The 20,883-nt window shown below is 44.5% G+C and overlaps 1 protein-coding gene across 2 annotated transcripts in view; it reads right to left on the bottom strand.

Moving 5' to 3' along the window:
• Positions 1-14,499: 14,499 nt before the first annotated feature.
• neurl1b (neuralized E3 ubiquitin protein ligase 1B) overlaps positions 14,500-20,883 on the bottom strand; it is a 43,209-nt gene continuing 36,825 nt past the window's right edge. For both annotated transcript variants that reach the window (XM_061927743.2, XM_072912259.1), the window contains 2 exons: positions 18,624-18,743; positions 14,500-15,349 (listed from right to left, as the gene is read on the bottom strand). In XM_061927743.2, coding sequence (XP_061783727.2) covers positions 15,111-15,349; positions 18,624-18,743 — 359 coding nt within the window. In that variant the 3' untranslated portion in view covers positions 14,500-15,110. The remainder of the gene's footprint in view (positions 15,350-18,623; positions 18,744-20,883) is intronic.

A 20,883-nucleotide genomic window follows, 5' to 3' on the forward strand; every position in this document is an offset into this window, starting at 1 on the left:
ACGATTCATTTTCATAAAGTTTCGTTCTCGCAACTTCGGTAAACAGCCGCCATCTTTTTTCCCGGTAGAGCAGGAAGCGCTTCTTCTTCTACGCAAGCAACCGCCAAGGTAAGCACCCGCCCCCATAGAACAGGAAGCGCTTCTTCTTGTACTGTAAGCAACCACCCGCCCCCGGAAGAAGAAGAAGCGCGCGGTGCATGCTGGGATATGTGACGTTTCATTTCCATTTGTGTGTTTATGTAAAGACCCCAAAATGGCTCCTATTAAGTGTGTTGTCTGTCTAATTATAAATAATGCAGACGAGGCGTGTTAACTGAGTTCTCAACGTTTACTCACAGCGTGCTCATAACCACATTCTAACTGCCAGCATACAACGCTTCTCAGGGCTACCGCGCATGCTCGTAACTATCGTTGCATGCTGGGTAGTGTAGTTGTTATATTTGCTAGCTCATAACATCACATTAAGAGACACGCTTACGCGCTTAATTCAATACTCGCCGTCATTCCGGGTGGATTGACAAAAGACCTCCAGCCGCTAGATATTGGTGTCAACAGGGCATTCGAAGCTAGACTGCTAACTGCGTGGGAACAATGGATGACAGAAGGCGAACACACATTCACTAAGACAGGGAGGCAGCGCCAGACGACGCCAACATCTGCCAGTGGATCGTAAATGCCTGGGCAGATATTTCGGTCACAACTGTGGTCCGAGCTTTCCGGAAGGCAGGATTCACAGAACTGCTGGATAACAGTGACACTGACTCCGATGACTTCGACGAGACGGAACCGGCCATTTTGGATCTCACATTTGCCCAACTTTTCACTTCGGACACCGAAGACGAAGGATTTACGAATGAAGAATAACTTCAGAAAGTGAGCGCTATGTTTATTTTGTGTGTTGTGACATTAACGTTCGAGCAACATTATGTTGCTATTGCTCTGCACTATTTTGAATTTTACTATGTTTGTGATTGCACATTTGCGTACATTTTGGGACAGAGTTGTTAGAACGCTGGTTTTCAATATATTATTAAAGTTTGACTGACCTATCTGACTGTTTTTTTGACATTCCCTTTAGCGCAGCGTAGGCGCGGCTTATAGTCCGGGGCGGCTTATTGGTGGACAAAGTTATGAAATATGCCATTCATTGAAGGTGCGGCTAATAATCCGGTGCGCCTTATAGTGCGGAAAATACGGTACTCTAAAAATGTTGGTCTTACTTAAAAATGTACGCATTTAGTTGTATTCACTGTTAAAAAATATTATATGACTTTCACGGAAATACATTTTAAAATATTTGGCTTTCATGGCTCTCTCAGCCAAAAAGGTTCCCGACCCCTGGTGTAGAATTTGGCTCACAGTCCATTTGGGACTGTGCATATCTACCTGAACCTCATGAGCAGTGTTGGGTTAGTTACTGAAAAACAGTAACTAGTTACAGTTACTAGTTACTTTATTTCAAAAGTAACTCAGTCACTAACTCAGTTACTTATCCTCCTTCAGAACCGCACTAAAAGAACACCTCCAGGCAACTACAACCCTAAACTAACACCCTCCCTTCCACATAATACCTCTTCGGATTGTAAATAATCAAATGTAGACACTTTTTCTTATACTTTCTGATCTCTCTCTCTGTGTCCACTACTTGCTGTACATATCCTACCAAGTCAGACCTACACTGTTTCAATGTCCATTTCTCTGATTATATTATTGTTGATGACTGAAGTGTTGATACCAACCAAACCTAACCCCCCCTCCATATCCCACACCCCGGATTGTAAATAATGTAAATAATTTAATGTATATACCCTGATGATTATCTTGTGTGATGACTGTATTATGATGTTAGTATATATATCTGATAGTATATATCTGTATCATGAATCAATTTAAGTGGACCCCGACTTAAACAAGTTAAAAAACTTATTTGGGTGTTACCATTTAGTGGTCAATTGTACGGAATCTACTAATAAAAGTTTCAATCAATCAATCAATCAACAACATAGCTGTAAAGCTGGCTTCACCTAAGGAAGGCACACGTGACATACACAGAGCCTAACCAGGCAGATTTGAATTGTTGTTTTGGGCAGTAGACGGGATCTTTGATCCAAGACACAACTTACATTGAACTAAAATGTTCTTTTCATTGTACTCGACAAAAGAAAATAAGTGAGAATATCTCTTACTTGCCAACCCTCCCGAATTTCAGTGCCTCTCCCCTGGGACAACCATTCTCCAAATTTCTCTCGATTTCCAGCTGGACTTAAGGCACACCTCCTCCAGGTCCGTGCGGATCTGAGTGAGGACAGCCTGTCGTCACGTCCGCTTGGCCAACCAAAAAGTAACCACAGAATACTATACCGTATAGTCGTATAGTGTTCTGTGGTTACTTTTTTGTTGGCCAACGGTTTACGTTGTATTGCACACCCCCCTCCCCTCCCCACACTCAGACACACACACACACACACACACACACACACACACACACACACACACACACACACACACTGAGAGCGCAGAGGAAGAATCAGAAGCACGTCTCTGCTTCGCTGGAATAAAACACACTCAGATCTTCTGTTTCTAGCCGATACTACATAAAAAATAACGTAAAATAACGCAGTAACGCATCATGTAGTAACGGTAACTGAGTTACTGAATTTAAAAAATAACGCGTTAGATTACTAGTTACCGCCGAAACTAACGGCGTTACAGTGTAACGCGTTAGTCCCAACACTGCTCATGAGTAAAACCTATTGTCTTCCTGTTCCTAATAATAGCTGACACAGACCTCATTTTGAGATCATTTGCATTTTTATTTGCTCAATTTGCATCTTTTTAGCTGCTCGTGACAAAAGAGAAAACAACTCCGAAAACTTAAATTGTATCTTTATGTTTTCATAAAATTAACGGTATATGTGCAAAATTAGTCTCTCATGTATTAGAATCCTTTCAGTGCTGCAAAAAGTGTTTATTCTGAACTGTGGGATATTAAATGTTTTCAAAGTATAATAAATATTCAGATTTTTTTATTAATACTTCTTAACTCAACTTTTTAATTTTTTCACCTTTTGTGTCATTTTCAGATTCAAAACAGTCCGTGTCTATTTCCTATTCTGAAACGGGAATCAAAAAACAAAATGAGGGCCGTTTTTAGATTTTTATTATATGTGGCAGATTTTAAAACAAACAAAAAAGGGTTGATTTTCATTAAAAATATTGCCATAAAATTGGATTTTGTGCCGTTTTCCTTTTATGAATTTTTTCCCCCCAGATTAACACAAAAATCGAATATATGTTCATCCAAAATGCAAAAATGCGTGGTTATTTATTACAAATTGAACCGGAATCAGTTTTTTTAGCTTTAGTTTTTACCACAACGGTAACATCTTTGTTCAGCAGGAGTCCTATTGTCCTTTTAAAAAAAATGTCATTAAATAGTCAGAAATGAAAATAGAAAAAATGGCCCGAAATTTGTTTTTTGATTTGCATTTAAGAATTGGAAATAGACCTAAAACAAATCACAGAAGTGTTTTTATTAAATGTATTTAACGTTTAGACATGTACTCCTACATGATCTCCTAAAATGTTAATATGATGCACAATGTTTTGATTTTAGGGGTTCAAATTTAAGCCAGTTAAAGGCTTAGGGAGTTTTTGCATTTATTATTTTGATTATGACGTGAACCAGAAGTTTGCAATATCAACGTTTTTGACTGTTTGAAAAACAACAAAAATGAAATTTTAAAATTAGGGCTTTTATTAGTTGTGATCATAATCAAAATGATAAAATAATAGTCATTATTTTTGATAGTTCTCTGTGTGTAGTGACCATAGAACAGGGGTGCCCAAAGCTTTTGCCTCCAAAGGCCAAAGTGGATGAGATCCGCCCGGAGTTCCTTAAGGCTCTGGATGTTGTGGGGCTGTCCTGGTTGACAAGACTCTGCAACATCGCGTGGACTTCGGGGGCGGTACCTCTGGATTGGCAGACCGGTGTGGTGGTTCCTCTCTTTAAGAAGGGGAACCGGAGGGTGTGTTCCAACTATCGTGGGATCACACTCCTCAGCCTTCCTGGTAAGGTCTATTCAGGTGTACTGGAGAGGAGGCTACGCCGGATAGTCAAACCTCGGATTCAGGAGGAACAGTGTGGTTTTCGTCCTGGTCGTGGAACTGTGGACCAGCTCTATACGCAGTTCGCTCCCTGTATAATCAGTGTCAGAGCTTGGTCCGCATTGCCGGCAGTAAGTCGGACACGTTTCCAGTGAGGGTTGGACTCCGCCAAGGCTGCCCTTTGTCACCGATTCTGTTCATAACCTTTATGGACAGAATTTCTAGGCGCAGTCAGGGCGTTGAGGGTATCTGGTTTGGTGGCTGCAGGATTAGGTCTCTGCTATTTGCAGATGATGTGGTCCTGATGGCTTCCTCCGGCCAAGATCTTCAGCTCTCACTGAATCGGTTCGCAGCCGAGTGTGAAGCGACTGGGATGGGAATCAGCACCTCCAAGTCCGAGTCCATGGTTCTCTCCCGGAAAAGGGTGGAGTGCCATCTCCGGGTTGGGGAGGAGATCTTGCCCCAAGTGGAGGAGTTCAAGTACCTCGGAGTCTTGTTCACGAGTGGGGGAAGAGTGGATCGTGAGATCGACAGGCGGATCGGTGCGGCGTCTTCAGTAATGCGGACGCTGTATCGATCCGTTGTGGTGAAGAAGGAGCTGAGCCGGAAGGCAAAGCTCTCGATTTACCGGTCGATCTACGTTCCCATCCTCACCTATGGTCATGAGCTTTGGGTCATGACCGAAAGGACAAGATCACGGGTACAAGCGGCCGAAATGAGTTTCCTCCGCCGAGTGGCGGGTCTCTCCCTTAGAGATAGGGTGAGAAGCTCTGTCATTCGGGGGGAGCTCAAAGTAAAGCCGCTGCTCCTCCACATCGAGAGGAGCCAGATGAGGTGGTTCGGGCATCTGGTCAGGATGCCACCCGAACGCCTCCCTAGGAAGGTGTTTCGGGCACGTCCGACCGGTAGGAGGCCACGGGGAAGACCCAGGACACGCTGGGAAGACTATGTCTCCCGGCTGGCCTGGGAACGCCTCGGGATCCCCCGGGAGGAGCTGGACGACGTGGCTGGGGAGAGGGAAGTCTGGGCTTCCCTGCTTAAGCTGCTGCCCCCGCGACCCGACCTCGGATAAGCGGAAGAAGATAGATGGATGGGCCAAAGTGAAATTGTGCCAACGGATCGCGGTCCAAACATCGTGATTTTAAGCATACATCAGCACCATAAATTGGGAGTTTTGTGCACCTCTGCTATAGAATCTAAGACTTTTTCCTTTAGAAATACTGAAAAGAGATTAAATTGTTCTAAATCTTTATTGAAATGTACCTGTATTATTTTGTTTTGATTTAATTGCACATTTTTTAATTTTGGTTATTGTTTTTAATACAGTGTTTCTTAACAATAGGGCCGGGATGCGAGCACCTCCTATTTGGCTTGCCCAAAAAAATATGTTTCTCAACTGTGGTCCGTATGAGCCGCAGCTGTACTCAGTTGTAATGCACTTTCCCACCACTTGTGGCAGTAATGACAACAGAAGAAGTCATAGAGGAGTTTCTTAAAGGCCTACTGAAATGCGATTTTCTTATTCAAACGGGGATAGCAGGTCCATTCTATGTGTCATACTTGATCATTTCGCGATATTGCCATATTTTTGCTGAAAGGATTTAGTAGAGAACATCGACGATAAAGTTCGCAATTTTTGGTCGCTGATAAAAAAGCCTTGCCTGTACCGGAAGTAGCAGACGATATGCGCGTGACGTCACAGGTTGTGGAGCTCCTCACATCTGCACATTGTTTACAATCATGGCCACCAGCAGCGAGAGCGATTCGGACCGAGAAAGCGACGATTTCCCCATTAATTTGAGCGAGGATGAAAGATTTGTGGATGAGGAAAGTGAGAGTGAAGGACTAGAGGGCAGTGGGAGCGATTCAGATAGGGAACATGCTGTGAGAGGCGGGTGGGACCTGATATTCAGCTGGGAATGACTAAAACAGTAAATAAACACAAGACATATATATACTCTATTAGCCACAACACAACCAGGCTTATATTTAATATGCCACAAAGTAATCCCGCATAACAAACACCTCCCCCCTCCCGTCCATATAACCCGCCAATACAACTCAAACACCTGCACAACACACTCAATCCCACAGCCCAAAGTACCGTTCACCTCCCCAAAGTTCATACAGCACATATATTTCCCCAAAGTCCCCAAAGTTACGTACGTGACATGCACATAGCGGCACGCACGTACGGGCAAGCGATCAAATGTTTGGAAGCCGCAGCTGCATGCGTACTCACGGTACCGCGTCTGCGCATCCAACTCAAAGTCCTCCTGGTAAGAGTCTCTGTTGTCCCAGTTCTCCACAGGCCAATGGTAAAGCTTGACTGTCATCTTCCGGGAATGTAAACAATGAAACACCGGCTGTGTTATCCGGCACAACAGTCAGGGGTTGCATTCTACGGAGGGGGTGCGTTATCCGGCACAACACCTGCCGCAATACACCGCTTCCCACCTACAGCTTTCTTCTTTGCTGTCTCCATTGTTCATTGAACAAATTGCAAAAGATTCACCAACACAGATGTCCAGAATACTGTGGAATTTTGCGATGAAAACAGACGACTTAATAGCTGGCCACCGTGCTGTCCCAAAATGTCCTCTACAATCCGTGACGTCACCCGCAGACGTCATCATACCGAGACGTTTTCAGCAGGATATTTCGCGCGGAATTTAAAATTGCACTTTAGTAAGCTAACCCGGCCGTATTGGCATGTGTTGCAATGTTAAGATTTCATCATTAATATATAAACTATCAGACTGCGTGGTCGGTAGTAGTGGGTTTCAGTAGGACTTTCAGTGCAAAAATTATGACGAAACTGGTGAAGCTATATTTCCATTTGCACTTTATTCTTATTGACAATTTAGTTAAGAAACATATTCATTGTTAATTTAGTTTATTTATTTATTTATGTCCAGTTATTTATGAGTCCTTTTTTTTTTTTTTATCAGAATCAGAATCAGAAATACTTTAATAATCCCAGAGGGGAAATTATGCAGTATATTTGGTTAGTGCTTATTTTTCTAATAAACCTGACCTAAACCTACGTTTGTAAATCATATTATTTGTGATTAACACATGGTTTCATTTGAAAAGGTTGCAAACTGTAAGTAGTAGAGATGCGCGGTTTGCGGGCACAACCGCGGAGTCCGCGGATTATCCGCGGATTATCCGCGGATCGGGCGGATGAAATTTAAAAAAATTAGATTTTATTCGCGGGTCGGGTCGGGTCGGGTCGGGTCGGGTCGGGCGGTTGAAAAAAATTAGATTTTAAATAGATTCAGGCGGGTGGCAGTTAAACCAATTGGGAAATATATATACATAGTTAAATGTTGTTACCCACATACGAAAAACGAGCAGGCACTGCTGCATATGCCACAACAGAAGAAAAAAAAAAAAAGAGATGGACACTTTTACGGAGCGGAGAAGGCCCCCGACGCCTCGCCGGGGTCCGGGACGGAGGCCCCTTCCCCCGAGAGGGCCCCACCGGGAGCCGTAGATGAGGCGATCCGCGAGAAGGGCCCGACGCACGTCCAGGGTCACCACCGCGCCCACCGCACCGACACCCCGCCTCGTCCGCCTTCGCCGCGGCCGGCGTCACGCGCAGCAGGTAAGCAGCTTACCTGCCCGCCACCCCCGTGGCCGGGGGCTCGTAACAGGGGTCACTCCGCGCGCTCCGCCCGCGCAGCTTACCTGCCCGCCACCCCTGTTGCCGGGGGCGCGTAAAAGGGGTCACTCCGCGCGCAGTGCGCTCACGAAAGGGGTGGGGCTCACCCTGGTTGATATAGACAGCAGCTAGGACGGTGGCCATGGAAGTTGGAACCCGCTAAGGAGTGTGTAACAACCCACCTGCCGAATCAACTAGCCCTGAAAATGGATGGCGCTGGAGCGTCGGGCCCATATACCTGGCCGTCGCCGGCAGCGAGACGCGCTTGGAGGTGCGCTCAGCGCGGCTCCCATATGATTGCGCACTGGTGTGCGTCTGGGCCGTGACAGCGTGGCACGCGAATGTCTGTGATGCATTGGATCAGTCTCCTTTCTTTAACAGGCAAAAGCTTTATAACCTCACTAATGCCTTGCATCGTCTATATTAGATATATAACAACGGGCGGGTGCGGGTGGATGGCGGGCGGATGCGGTTCTGATCAAATGTTACATCGGGTGGATGGCGGATGGTTGACGACTTTCTGATGCGGTTGCGGATGAAATAATTGCCTATCCGCGCATCTCTAGTAAGTAGGTTAGATATAATTATTGAATCTGATTAAAATCAAGAGAAAGATTACTCATGTGTGTGGGCCCCAAGCCCCTCTGTAGTGGAAAGGTTGGGCCCCGAGGCCAAAAAGGTTAAGAACCCTTGGTTTAAAGCAGGGGTCGGCAACCCGCGGCTCCGGAGCCGCATGCGGCTCTTTGACCACTCTGATGCGGCTCAGCTGCATTCTTGCCAACCCTTCCGATTTTTCCGGGAGACTTCCGGATTTCACTGCCTCTCCCAGGGCAAACATTCTCCGATTTTTCACCCGGACAACAAAATTGAGGGCGTGCCGTGACGGCACTGCATTTTGCGCCCTCTACAACCTGTCGTCGCGTCCGCTTTTTCACCTAAGAAACAGCGTGCCGGCCCAGTCACATTTTGTCTGCTCACACACTAAGTGACAGCAAGGCATGCTTGTTCAACAGCCATACAGATCACACTGACGGTGGCCGTATAAACGACTAGAACACTCTTACTAATATGCGCCACACTGTGAACCCACACCAAACAAGAATGACAAACACATTTCGGGAGAACATCCACAACATAAACACAACAGAACAAATACCCAGAATCCCATGCATCCCTAACTCTTCCGGGCTACATTACACACGGCGTGGCGAAGTTGGGAGAGTGGCCGTGCCAGCAATCTGAGGGTTACTGGTTCAATCCCCACCTTCTACCATCCTAGTCACGTCCGTTGTGTCCTTGAGCAAGACACTTCACCCTTGCTCCTGATGGGCCTGGTTAGCGCCTTGCATGGCAGCTCCTGCCATCAGTGTGTGTGTGTGTGTGTGTGAATGGGTGAATGTGGAAATAGTGTCAAAGCGCTTTGAGTTCCTTAAAAAAAAAAGGTAGAAAAGCGATATACAAGTACAACCCATTTACCATTTACCATTTACCCTGCTACCACCAAACCCCGCCCACCTCAATCTACGCACGGGGGGTGGGGGGGTGTTGTTGATGTGTGGGGGGGCAGGGTTGAGGTGGCGGGCTTTGGTGTTAGCGGGGGTGTATAAAGTAGCCCGGAAGAGTTAGGGATGCATGGGATTCTGGGTATTTGATCTGTTGTGTCACGGTGCGGATGTTCTCCCGAAATGTGTTTGTCATTCTTGTTTGGTGTGGGTTCACAGTGTGGCGCATATTAGTAAGAGTGTTAAAGTTGTTTATATCGCCACCCTCAGTGTGATCTGTATGGCTGTTAACCAAGTATGCGTTGCATTCACTTATGTGTGTCTGCAGAAGCCTCATATAACACGTAACTGGGCTGGCAAGCTGTTTGTTCAAGCCGTAGAGGGCGCTAAAGGTAGTGACATCACGGCACGCCCTTATTATTGTTGTTTGGGTGAAATTTTTTTTTTTTTTTTTTTTTTTTAATTATTTATTATCAGCATACATTCGAGAGAATAGTTTCCCTGAAATTCGGGAGTCTACCGGAAAAATCGGGAGGGTTGGCAAGTGTGACGCTGTGAAGTGCCCTTCATATAAAACTTGCGTGCCGCACTAACATTACATTTCCATATTAAGGTGCGGGCCGCGTGTCTGAGACCCCTGGTTTATACATAGCACAAAGCAAAAAAAAACTTTGTCCATCCATCCATCCATCCATTTTCTTCCGCTTATCCGAGGTCGGGTCGCGGGGGCAGCAGCCTAAGCAGGGAAGCCCAGACTTCCCTCTCCCCAGCCACTTCATCCAGCTCCTCCCGGGGGACCCCGAGGCGTTCCCAGGCCAGCCGGGAGACATAGTCTTCCCAACGTGTCCTGGGTCTTCCCCGCGGCCTCCTACCGGTCGGACGTCCCCTAAACACCTCCCTAGGGAGGCGTTCGGGTGGCATCCTGACCAGATGCCCGAACCACCTCATCTGGCTCCTCTCGATGTGGAGGAGCAGCGGCTTTACTTTGAGCTCCTCCCGGATGGCAGAGCTTCTCACCCTATCTCTAAGGGAGAGCCCCGCCACCCGGCGGAGGAAACTCATTTCGGCCGCTTGTACCCGTGATCTTGTCCTTTCGGTCATAACCCAAAGCTCATGACCATAGGTGAGGATGGGAACGTAGATCGACCGGTAAATTGAGAGCTTTGCCTTCCGGCTCAGCTCCTTCTTCACCACAACGGATCGATACAGCGTCCGCATTACTGAAGACGCCGCACCGATCCGCCTGTCGATCTCACGATCCACTCTTCCCTCACTCGTGAACAAGACTCCGAGGTACTTGAACTCCTCCACTTGGGGCAGGGTCTCCTCCCCAACCCGGAGATGGCACTCCACCCTTTTCCGGGCGAGAACCATGGACTCGGACTTGGAGGTGCTGATTCTCATCCCAGTCGCTTCACACTCAGCTGCGAACCGATCCAGTGAGAGCTGGAGATCCTGGCCAGATGAAGCCACCAGGACCACATCATCTGCAAAAAGCAGAGACCTAATCCTGCAGCCACCAAACCGGATCCCCTCAACGCCTTGACTGCGCCTAGAAATTCTGTCCATAAAAGTTATGAACAGAATCGGTGACAAAGGGCAGCCTTGGCGGAGTCCAACCCTCACTGGAAACGTGTCCGACTTACTGCCGGCAATGCGGACCAAGCTCTGGCACTGATCATACAGGGAGCGGACTGCCACAATCAGACAGTCCGATACCCCGTACTCTCTGAGCACTCCCCACAGGACTTCCCGAGGGACACGGTCGAATGCCTTCTCCAAGTCCACAAAACACATGTAGACTGGTTGGGCAAACTCCCATGCACCCTCAAGGACCCTGCGGAGAGTATAGAGCTGGTCCACAGTTCCACGACCAGGACGAAAACCACACTGTTCCTCCTGAATCCGAGGTTCGACTATCCGGCGTAGCCTCCTCTCCAGTACACCTGAATAGACCTTACCGGGAAGGCTGAGGAGTGTGATCCCACGATAGTTAGAACACACCCTCCGGTTCCCCTTCTTAAAGAGAGGAACCACCACCCCGGTCTGCCAATCCAGAGGTACCGCCCCCGATGTCCACGCGATGCTGCAGAGTCTTGTCAACCAAGACAGCCCCACAGCATCCAGAGCCTTAAGGAACTCCGGGCGGATCTCATCCACCCCCGGGGCCTTGCCACCGAGGAGCTTTTTAACTACCTCGGCAACCTCAGCCCCGGAAATAGGAGAACCCACCACAGACTCCCCAGGCACTGCTTCCTCATAGGAAAAAAAAAAACTTTGTATGTAGTGTTATTTCATTTTAAATTTCAAAAGAGTTTTGTGGCTCCCATTGTTTTCTTTAATTTCTGGAAACGGGTCAAAATGGCTCTTTGACTGGTAAAGGTTGCCGACCCCTGGTTTAAAGTATATTATTATCTCTTTAAACCTCTGAGAAGACTTGCTTGTTTTTAATTGCATCTGAGACAATGGCCAAAAGGGGGCGATAGACTCACATTTATGGATTATGGCTTGTGGAGGGGTGACATTTGGGGTCAAAAACAATAAGATGGGAAGAAACAACTGCTTTAATATAAATTGAATTAATATAAAATACGTAAATAATACACTACAAAAAAAACACATTTAATCACACATACAATAGACTGATTGCTTTCATAAAAAGTATGTTTAAAAACAAATAAAAATAATGAACAATTGACACTTTTAATAGAAAATACAGTCGTATACCTGAAATGACTTGCACTCATTCCATTTAACGCACTTTTATTTTTCTCTTCATGTGCAAAACCGGCATACTTGCCAACCCTCCCGAATTTTCCGGGAGACTCCCGAAATTCAGCCTCTCCCGAAAACCTCCCGGGACAAATATTTTCCCGAAAATCTCCCGATTTTCAGCCGGACCTGAGTGAGGACAGCCTTTTTTTTATGACAGGAGGACAACAGGGTGACAAGAACTAAATCATCCAGACTAGAGATGAATTCTATTATGTTTATCTTACCTAAAAATAAATATATTTATAAATTAAAAAAAAAAAAACGAAATATATTTTTACTATATTTTGCTAAAAACATCAAAATTAATTGTATTTTTATTTGTATTTTTTCTGACTCCTTATTACATCCAGCCATAGAATTATACATTAAAATAAACATATTGGAAATAATTAATTTTAAATGATCATAATAATTCATTTAAAATGACCATATTTAATTACTAAAAATAATTGCTTGTTTATCAACAACTTTAGCATTTTATTCATGACATTTTGAAGCTCTCAGAAGCCAAGTTATGGTTAAGATTTATTTATGCAAGTTTGAAGTATCAATTATCTAAACACAGTTTTGTTTGCATATTTTCAGGATATTTATATATATATATATATATATATATATATATATATATATATATATATATATATATATATATATATATATATATATATATACGTGTGTGTGTATGTATGTTTTTGTATATATATATGTATATGTATGTATATATATACAGGTAAAAGCCAGTAAATTAGAATATTTTGAAAAACTTGATTTATTTCAGTAATTGCATTCAAAAGGTGTAACTTGTACATTATATTTATTCATTGCACACAGACTGATGCATTCAAATGTTTATTTCATTTAATTTTGATGATTTGAAGTGGCAACAAATGAAAATCCAAAATTCCGTGTCACAAAATTAGAATATTACTTAAGGCTAATACAAAAAAGGGATTTTTAGAAATGTTGGCCAACTGAAAAGTATGAAAATGAAAAATATGAGCATGTACAATACTCAATACTTGGTTGGAGCTCCTTTTGCCTCAATTACTGCGTTAATGCGGCGTGGCATGGAGTCGATGAGTTTCTGGCACTGCTCAGGTGTTATGAGAGCCCAGGTTGCTCTGATAGTGGCCTTCAACTCTTCTGCGTTTTTGGGTCTGGCATTCTGCATCTTCCTTTTCACAATACCCCACAGATTTTCTATGGGGCTAAGGTCAGGGGAGTTGGCGGGCCAATTTAGAACAGAAATACCATGGTCCGTAAACCAGGCACGGGTAGATTTTGCGCTGTGTGCAGGCGCCAAGTCCTGTTGGAACTTGAAATCTCCATCTCCATAGAGCAGGTCAGCAGCAGGAAGCATGAAGTGCTCTAAAACTTGCTGGTAGACGGCTGCGTTGACCCTGGATCTCAGGAAACAGAGTGGACCGACATCATCTGGACTGCTGCTGAGTGGTCCAAAGTCATGTTTTCTGACTAAAGCAAATTTTGCATTTCCTTTGGAAATCGAGGTCCCAGAGTCTGGAGGAAGACAGGAGAGGCACAGGATCCACATTGCCTGAAGTCTAGTGTAAAGTTTCCACCATCACTGATGGTTTGGGGTGCCATGTCATCTGCTGGTGTCGGTCCACTCTGTTTCCTGAGATCCAGGGTCAACGCAGCCGTCTACCAGCAAGTTTTAGAGCACTTCATGCTTCCTGCTGCTGACCTGCTCTATGGAGATGGAGATTTCAAGTTCCAACAGGACTTGGCGCCTGCACACAGCGCAAAATCTACCCGTGCCTGGTTTACGGACCATGGTATTTCTGTTCTAAATTGGCCCGCCAACTCCCCTGACCTTAGCCCCATAGAAAATCTGTGGGGTATTGTGAAAAGGAAGATGCAGAATGCCAGACCCAAAAACGCAGAAGAGTTGAAGGCCACTATCAGAGCAACCTGGGCTCTCATAACACCTGAGCAGTGCCAGAAACTCATCGACTCCATGCCACGCCGCATTAACGCAGTAATTGAGGCAAAAGGAGCTCCAACCAAGTATTGAGTATTGTACATGCTCATATTTTTCATTTTCATACTTTTCAGTTGGCCAACATTTCTAAAAATCCCTTTTTTGTATTAGCCTTAAGTAATATTCTAATTTTGTGACACACGGAATTTTGGATTTTCATTTGTTGCCACTTCAAATCATCAAAATTAAATGAAATAAACATTTGAATGCATCAGTCTGTGTGCAATGAATAAATATAATGTACAAGTTACACCTTTTGAATGCAATTACTGAAATAAATCAAGTTTTTCAAAATATTCTAATTTACTGGCTTTTACCTGTATATATGTATGAAATACTTGACTTGGTGAATTCTAGCTGTCAATATACTCCTCCCCTCTTAACCACGCCCCCGCCCTAAACCACGCCCCCGTCCCACCCCCCGACCACGCCCCCCACGCCCCCACCTCCCGAAATCGGAGGTCTCAAGGTTGGCAAGTATGAAAACCGGAGTCTTCAACATCCTTTCCAAACCCATGTACGGTACACATACTGCTCCCACTTTCTATGGTACCTTTTTATTGCTTAATTTCCTCGTTTTTTTTCCACCACAAACCTTTGATGAAATAAAATGAAATAAAAAATATGGCAGGATTGTCAGCTAATGAATTAAACACTCGTCACAATCAAAGGCACTAGAAGTTATATTGTTTTCCTGCTCAAGCTTAACATATTTTTGCATCAATGCATTGAATTATGTTTACGTCGAACAAACATTTGGTAACATAAGCAAGGTATTGACAAGAATTTACAAAAGAACAGTGTCAGGGAACACTGTAGCAAAAATACTGTATAGAAGCTATTTACAGTATTAGGTTGAGCGCCGTTGCGGTTCTGATAGTGAAGCCGTGTCTTTATCGAGAGATTCCATCCATTTTCTACCGCTTGTCCCTTTCGGGGTCGCGGGTATCGAGGGATTATTTACCAATAAAAAAATCCTATAGGCACATTCTGTCCTTGTTTGGCGAATCTGCTTTGGGCGTCCAACCAAGCCCGAGAAAGGAGAAACAGCCATTAATCACGGCCGATACGTTTTGATGACATCCTTGATGGGCCTCCTGCATATCGGGCAACATGGGTTGATCTGCCGCTTGAGTTTCAGTCCGCAATCGTTGCACAGACACATGTGGCCGCACGTGTAAATGACAGTGTCCACTTCCTGGTCGAAGCAAATGGTGCATTCCCCGTTTTTGTCAGAAGGAGGCAACTCTGAGCTGGGAGAGACCGGAGGGCTGAGAGGGGAGCTGGGAGCAGTCACTGCATGGGAGGAGAACAAAAGATATCTTTTTGTCATTTTTTGGAAAGGGTACAGTATGAGTCAGACGTAAGTCGCTACTACAGTGAAAAAAACATGTACAAACCCCGTTTCCATATGAGTTGGGAAATTGTGTTAGATGTAAATATAAACGATTTGTAAATCATTTTCAACCCATATTCAGTTGAATATGCTACAAACACAACATATTTGATGTTCAAACTTTTTTTTGCAAATAATCCATACCTGCCAACTACTCCGGTTTTCCCGTAATTAGTACGGTTTTCATCAACCTATTCCGGGTTACGGTTGCAGTGATAAAAAATACGGTTTTTCATTAATTAAAAAAAATTTTTTTTTTTAAAGTTTTATTCACGAAATCGCGTAACAACAATGACAATCGACACTGCTTCCCGTAACTTCCTATCGAGCCATTCCGAATGCCATGCGCGAGGCTATTTATAGCACCGCTGGCAAGCACGAGGCACCAGTTGCTATTGTTTACAAACGAGCGAACGATCATGGAATCAGCCGGAGAAAAATCGCAAACGAGTCTTAAACCGAAAAGAAAACTGCAGTCATTCCGTGAAGAATATTCAAAAGCCTATCCGGGAATAATTATCCGAAAACTACGCGAATTGCACCTTGTGCAGACAAGATTTTTCGATCGGACACGGAGGAATTAGCGATGTAAAAGACCACGTTGGGACAAAAAAAACACAAGTCTAATGCCGTTGCTAGCGATACAAGTGGAAAACTTTCAACGTTTTTCGTCGCCCGAACAGATTCTTTGGATGTGATAAATGCCGAAGTTTTATTTACGGAGGCAATAATTGAGCATGGACTTCCAGTCGCACTGGCTGATCACATGGGACAGTTATTTCGGAAAATGTTTCCCGACTCGAAAATCGCCAAAAAATATGGATGTGGTCGAACCAAAACAAACATTATTCAGTGTCTTGGAACAGAATCCTCAAAAAGTATCGCCGATGTCATGAAGACGGAACCATTTAGCATGTCGACTGACAGCAGCACCGATTATGACCATGTAAAACTGTACCCCATTTGTGTTCAATATTTCGATGACGACATTGGAAAAGTATTGTCAGTACTTGACGGCGTGGCGCAGTGGAAGAATGGCCGTGCGCGACCCGAGGGTCCCTGGTTCAATCCCCACCTAGTACCAACCTCGTCATGTTCGTTGTGTCCTGAGCAAGACACTTCACCCTTGCTCCTGATGGGTGCTGGTTAGCGCCTTGCATGGCAGCTCCCTCCATCAGTGTGTGAATGTGTGTGTGAATGGGTAAATGTGGAAGTATTGTCAAAGCGCTTTGAGTACCTTGAAGGTAGAAAAGCGCTATACAAGTACAACCCATTTATCATTTATTTACTTCTGTCTTTGAGGGAATGCAATACGGCTTCCACAGGCGAAAACATTTACAAAATACTCGCGGAAGAAATAGACTCAAACGAAATTCCTTGGCAGAATTTGGTTTGCTTTGCTGCCGATAATGCTGCAGTGATGATGGGATCTAAAAAGGGTGTTGCAGCTTTCATTACGGAAATGTCTCCTTCGGTTTACATCGCCGGTAAGTACAGTTCGTAGCATAAAAAAACTCACAAAACATCAAATCTGTGACTGATAGAAAAGTGATGGTTTTAGCAACATTTTAACCTGTCTGAATGCTAATAATCATTTTGCGTCGGAACCCCGCACCAGGACTTTGTCCTGGACCTACCGGGGCCTGCGGCCCCTGGACCCTGGCTACTAGGTTTTTCTGATTTCAAAAGTTGGCAGGTATGATAATGATTAACTTTAGAATTTGATGCCAGCAACACGTGACAAAGAAGTTGGGAAAGGTGGCAATAAATACTGATAAAGTTGAGGAATGCTCATCAAACACTTATTTGGAACATCCCACAGGTGTGCAGGCTAATTGGGAACAGGTGGGTGCCACGATTGGGTATAAAAACAGCTTCCCAAAAAATGCTCAGTCTTTCACAAGAAAGGATGGGGCGAGGTACACCCCTTTGTCCACAACTGCGTGAGCAAAATAGTCAAACAGTTTAAGAACAATGTTTCTCAAAGTGCAATTGCAAGAAATTTAGGGATTTCAACATCTACGGTCCATAATATCATCAAAAGGTTCAGAGAATCTGGAGAAATCACTCCACGTAAGCGGCATGGCCAGAAACCAACATTGAATGACCGTATCAAAAACCGACATCAATCTCTAAAGGATATCACCACATGGGCTCAGGAACGCTTCAGAAAACCACTGTCACTAAATACAGTTTGTCGCTACATCTGTAAGTGCAAGTTAAAGCTCTACTACGCAAAGCGAAAGCCATTTATCAACAACATCCAGAAACGCCGCCGGCTTCTCTGGGCCCAAGATCATCTAAGATGGACTCATGAAAAGTGGAAAAGTGTTCTGTGGTCTGACGAGTCCACATTTCAAATTGTTTTTGGAAATATTCGACATCTTGTCATCCGGACCAAAGGGGAAGCGAACCATCCAGACTGTTTGCGACGCAAAGTTCAAAAGGGAGTGCATTAGTGCCCAAGGCATGGGTAACTTACACATCTGTGAAGGCACCATTAATGCTGAAAGGTACATACAGGTTTTGGAACAACATATGCTGCCATCTAAGCCGCCATGGACGCCCCTGCTTATTTCAACAAGACAATGCCAAGCCACATTCAGCACGTATTACAACAGTGTGGCTTCATAAAAAAAAGAGTGCGGGTACTTTCCTGGCCCGCCTGCAGTCCAGACCTGTCTCTCATCGAAAATGTGTGGCGCATTATGAAGCATAAAATACGACAGCGGAGACCCCGGACTGTTGAACGACTGAAGCTCTACATAAAACAAGAATGGGAAAGAATTCCACTTTCAAAGCTTCAACAATTAGTTTCCTCAGTTCCCAATCGTTTATTGAATGTTGTTAAAAGAAAAGGTGATGTAACACAGTGGTGAACATGCCCTTTCCCAACTACTTTGGCATGTTTGCAGCCATGAAATTCTAAGTTAATTATTATTTGCAAAAAAAAAAAAAAGTTTATGAGTTTGAACATCAAATATCTTGTCTTTGTAGTGCATTCAATTGAATATGGGTTGAAAAGGATTTGCAAATCATTGTATTCTGTTTATATTTACATCTAATTTCCCAACTCATATGGAAACGGGGTTTGTAACATTGCCCTTGTGGGTTCAGACATCTTCTACTCGACATAGCATTAGACAAGAACAGATGCCGATTTGTTGTTCTCACCCAGTGAGGATTCAGAAGAGGATCTGTTGACGCTGAGGGCCAGGTCGGAATCACTGTCTTCTGGACTGTTGCTCTGAGAAGTTCCCGGAGAAGTGGAGGGAGGACTGGGCTGCTGTGTTCCTGCGTCAAAAAGATAAAGAGACACTAATGAGGAGGTGCATATTTTACCCAGTCTAATTGATGCACTGCGGCCTTGAACTGTTCCCCCGTGCTCATGCTGGTTATGTCTTAACGTTTGAGGGAGGGCCTTTTATATTTTTCTTTCAGGCAAATTATGTTGGGAGTTGAGGGAATGAGATGGAAAGATAGTTCCAGACTGTGTAGTTAACAGTACTTCTGCCAAGCACCAAGTAGGAGGATGTGTTTTGGATCGCATTTTGTGGACTGCCGGATTAATTTTCAAGAGCAAAAAATACACAGAGAACTTGCTATTAAAATTTCAGTCGACTATGGGTCATTTAAGGTCTACGTCACATTTGTCAAACTCAAGGCCCGAGGTCCAGATCTGGCCCACCACGTCATTTTATGTGGGCCGTGACGTTACTCAATGTAGTGCATCACTTCATTTACGTCATTGACATTATTTGTTGTGGTCCACCACGTCATTCAATGTGGTCTCCCACAGCATTTGAAGTAGTCCACCACGTCATTCAATGTGGTCTCCCACAGCATTTGAAGTAGTCCACCACGTCATTCAATGTGGTCTCCCACAGCATTTGAAGTAGTCCACATCATTCAATGTGGTCTCCCACAGCATTTGAAGTAGTCCACATCATTCAATGTGGTCTCCCACATCATTTGAAGTAGTCCACATCATTCAATGTGGTCTCCCACATCATTTGAAGTAGTCCACATCATTCAATGTGGTCTCCCACATCATTTCAAGTAGTCCACATCATTCAATGTGGTCTCCCACATCATTTCAAGTAGTCCACATCATTCAATGTGGTCTCCCACATCATTTCAAGTAGTCCACCATATCATTCAATGTGGTCTCCCACATCATTTGAAGTAGTCCACCACGTCATTCAGTGTGGTCTCCCACATCATTTCAAGTAGTCCACCACGTCATTCAATGTGGTCTCCCACATCATTTCAAGTAGTCCACCACGTCATTCAATGTGGTCTCCCACATCATTTGAAGTAGTCCACCACGTCATTCAATGTGGTCTCCCACATCATTTCAAGTAGTCCACCACGTCATTCAATGTGGTCTCCCACATCATTTCAAGTAGTCCACCACGTCATTCAATGTGGTCTCCCACATCATTTGAAGTAGTCCACCACATCATTCAATGTGGTCTCCCACATCATTTGAAGTAGTCCACCACATCATTCAATGTGGTCTCCCACATCATTTCAAGTAGTCCACCATATCATTCAATGTGGTCTCCCACATCATTTGAAGTAGTCCACCACGTCATTCAGTGTGGTCTCCCACATCATTTGAAGTAGTCCACCACGTCATTCAATGTGGTCTCCCACATCATTTGAAGTAGTCCACCACGTCATTCAATGTGGTCTCCCACATCATTTCAAGTAGTCCACCACGTCATTCAATGTGGTCTCCCACATCATTTGAAGTAGTCCACCACGTCATTCAGTGTGGTCTCCCACATCATTTGAAGTAGTCCACCACGTCATTCAATGTGGTCTCCCACATCATTTCAAGTAGTCCACCACGTCATTCAATGTGGTCTCCCACATCATTTGAAGTAGTCCACCACGTCATTCAATGTGGTCTCCCACATCATTTGAAGTAGTCCACCACGTCATTCAATGTGGTCTCCCACATCATTTGAAGTAGTCCACCACGTCATTCAATGTGGTCTCCCACATCATTTCAAGTAGTCCACCACGTCATTCAATGTGGTCTCCCACATCATTTCAAGTAGTCCACCACGTCATTCAATGTGGTCTCCCACATCATTTGAAGTAGTCCACCACATCATTCAATGTGGTCTCCCACATCATTTCAAGTAGTCCACCATATCATTCAATGTGGTCTCCCACATCATTTCAAGTAGTCCACCACGTCATTCAGTGTGGTCTCCCACATCATTTCAAGTAGTCCACCACGTCATTCAATGTGGTCTCCCACATCATTTCAAGTAGTCCACCACGTCATTCAATGTGGTCTCCCACATCATTTGAAGTAGTCCACCACGTCATTCAATGTGGTCTCCCACATCATTTGAAGTAGTCCACCACGTCATTCAGTGTGGTCTCCCACATCATTTGAAGTAGTCCACCACGTCAT

The sequence above is a fragment of the Nerophis lumbriciformis genome, linkage group LG35, assembly GCF_033978685.3.
Source record: "Nerophis lumbriciformis linkage group LG35, RoL_Nlum_v2.1, whole genome shotgun sequence".
Taxonomy (NCBI): Eukaryota; Metazoa; Chordata; class Actinopteri; order Syngnathiformes; family Syngnathidae; genus Nerophis; species Nerophis lumbriciformis.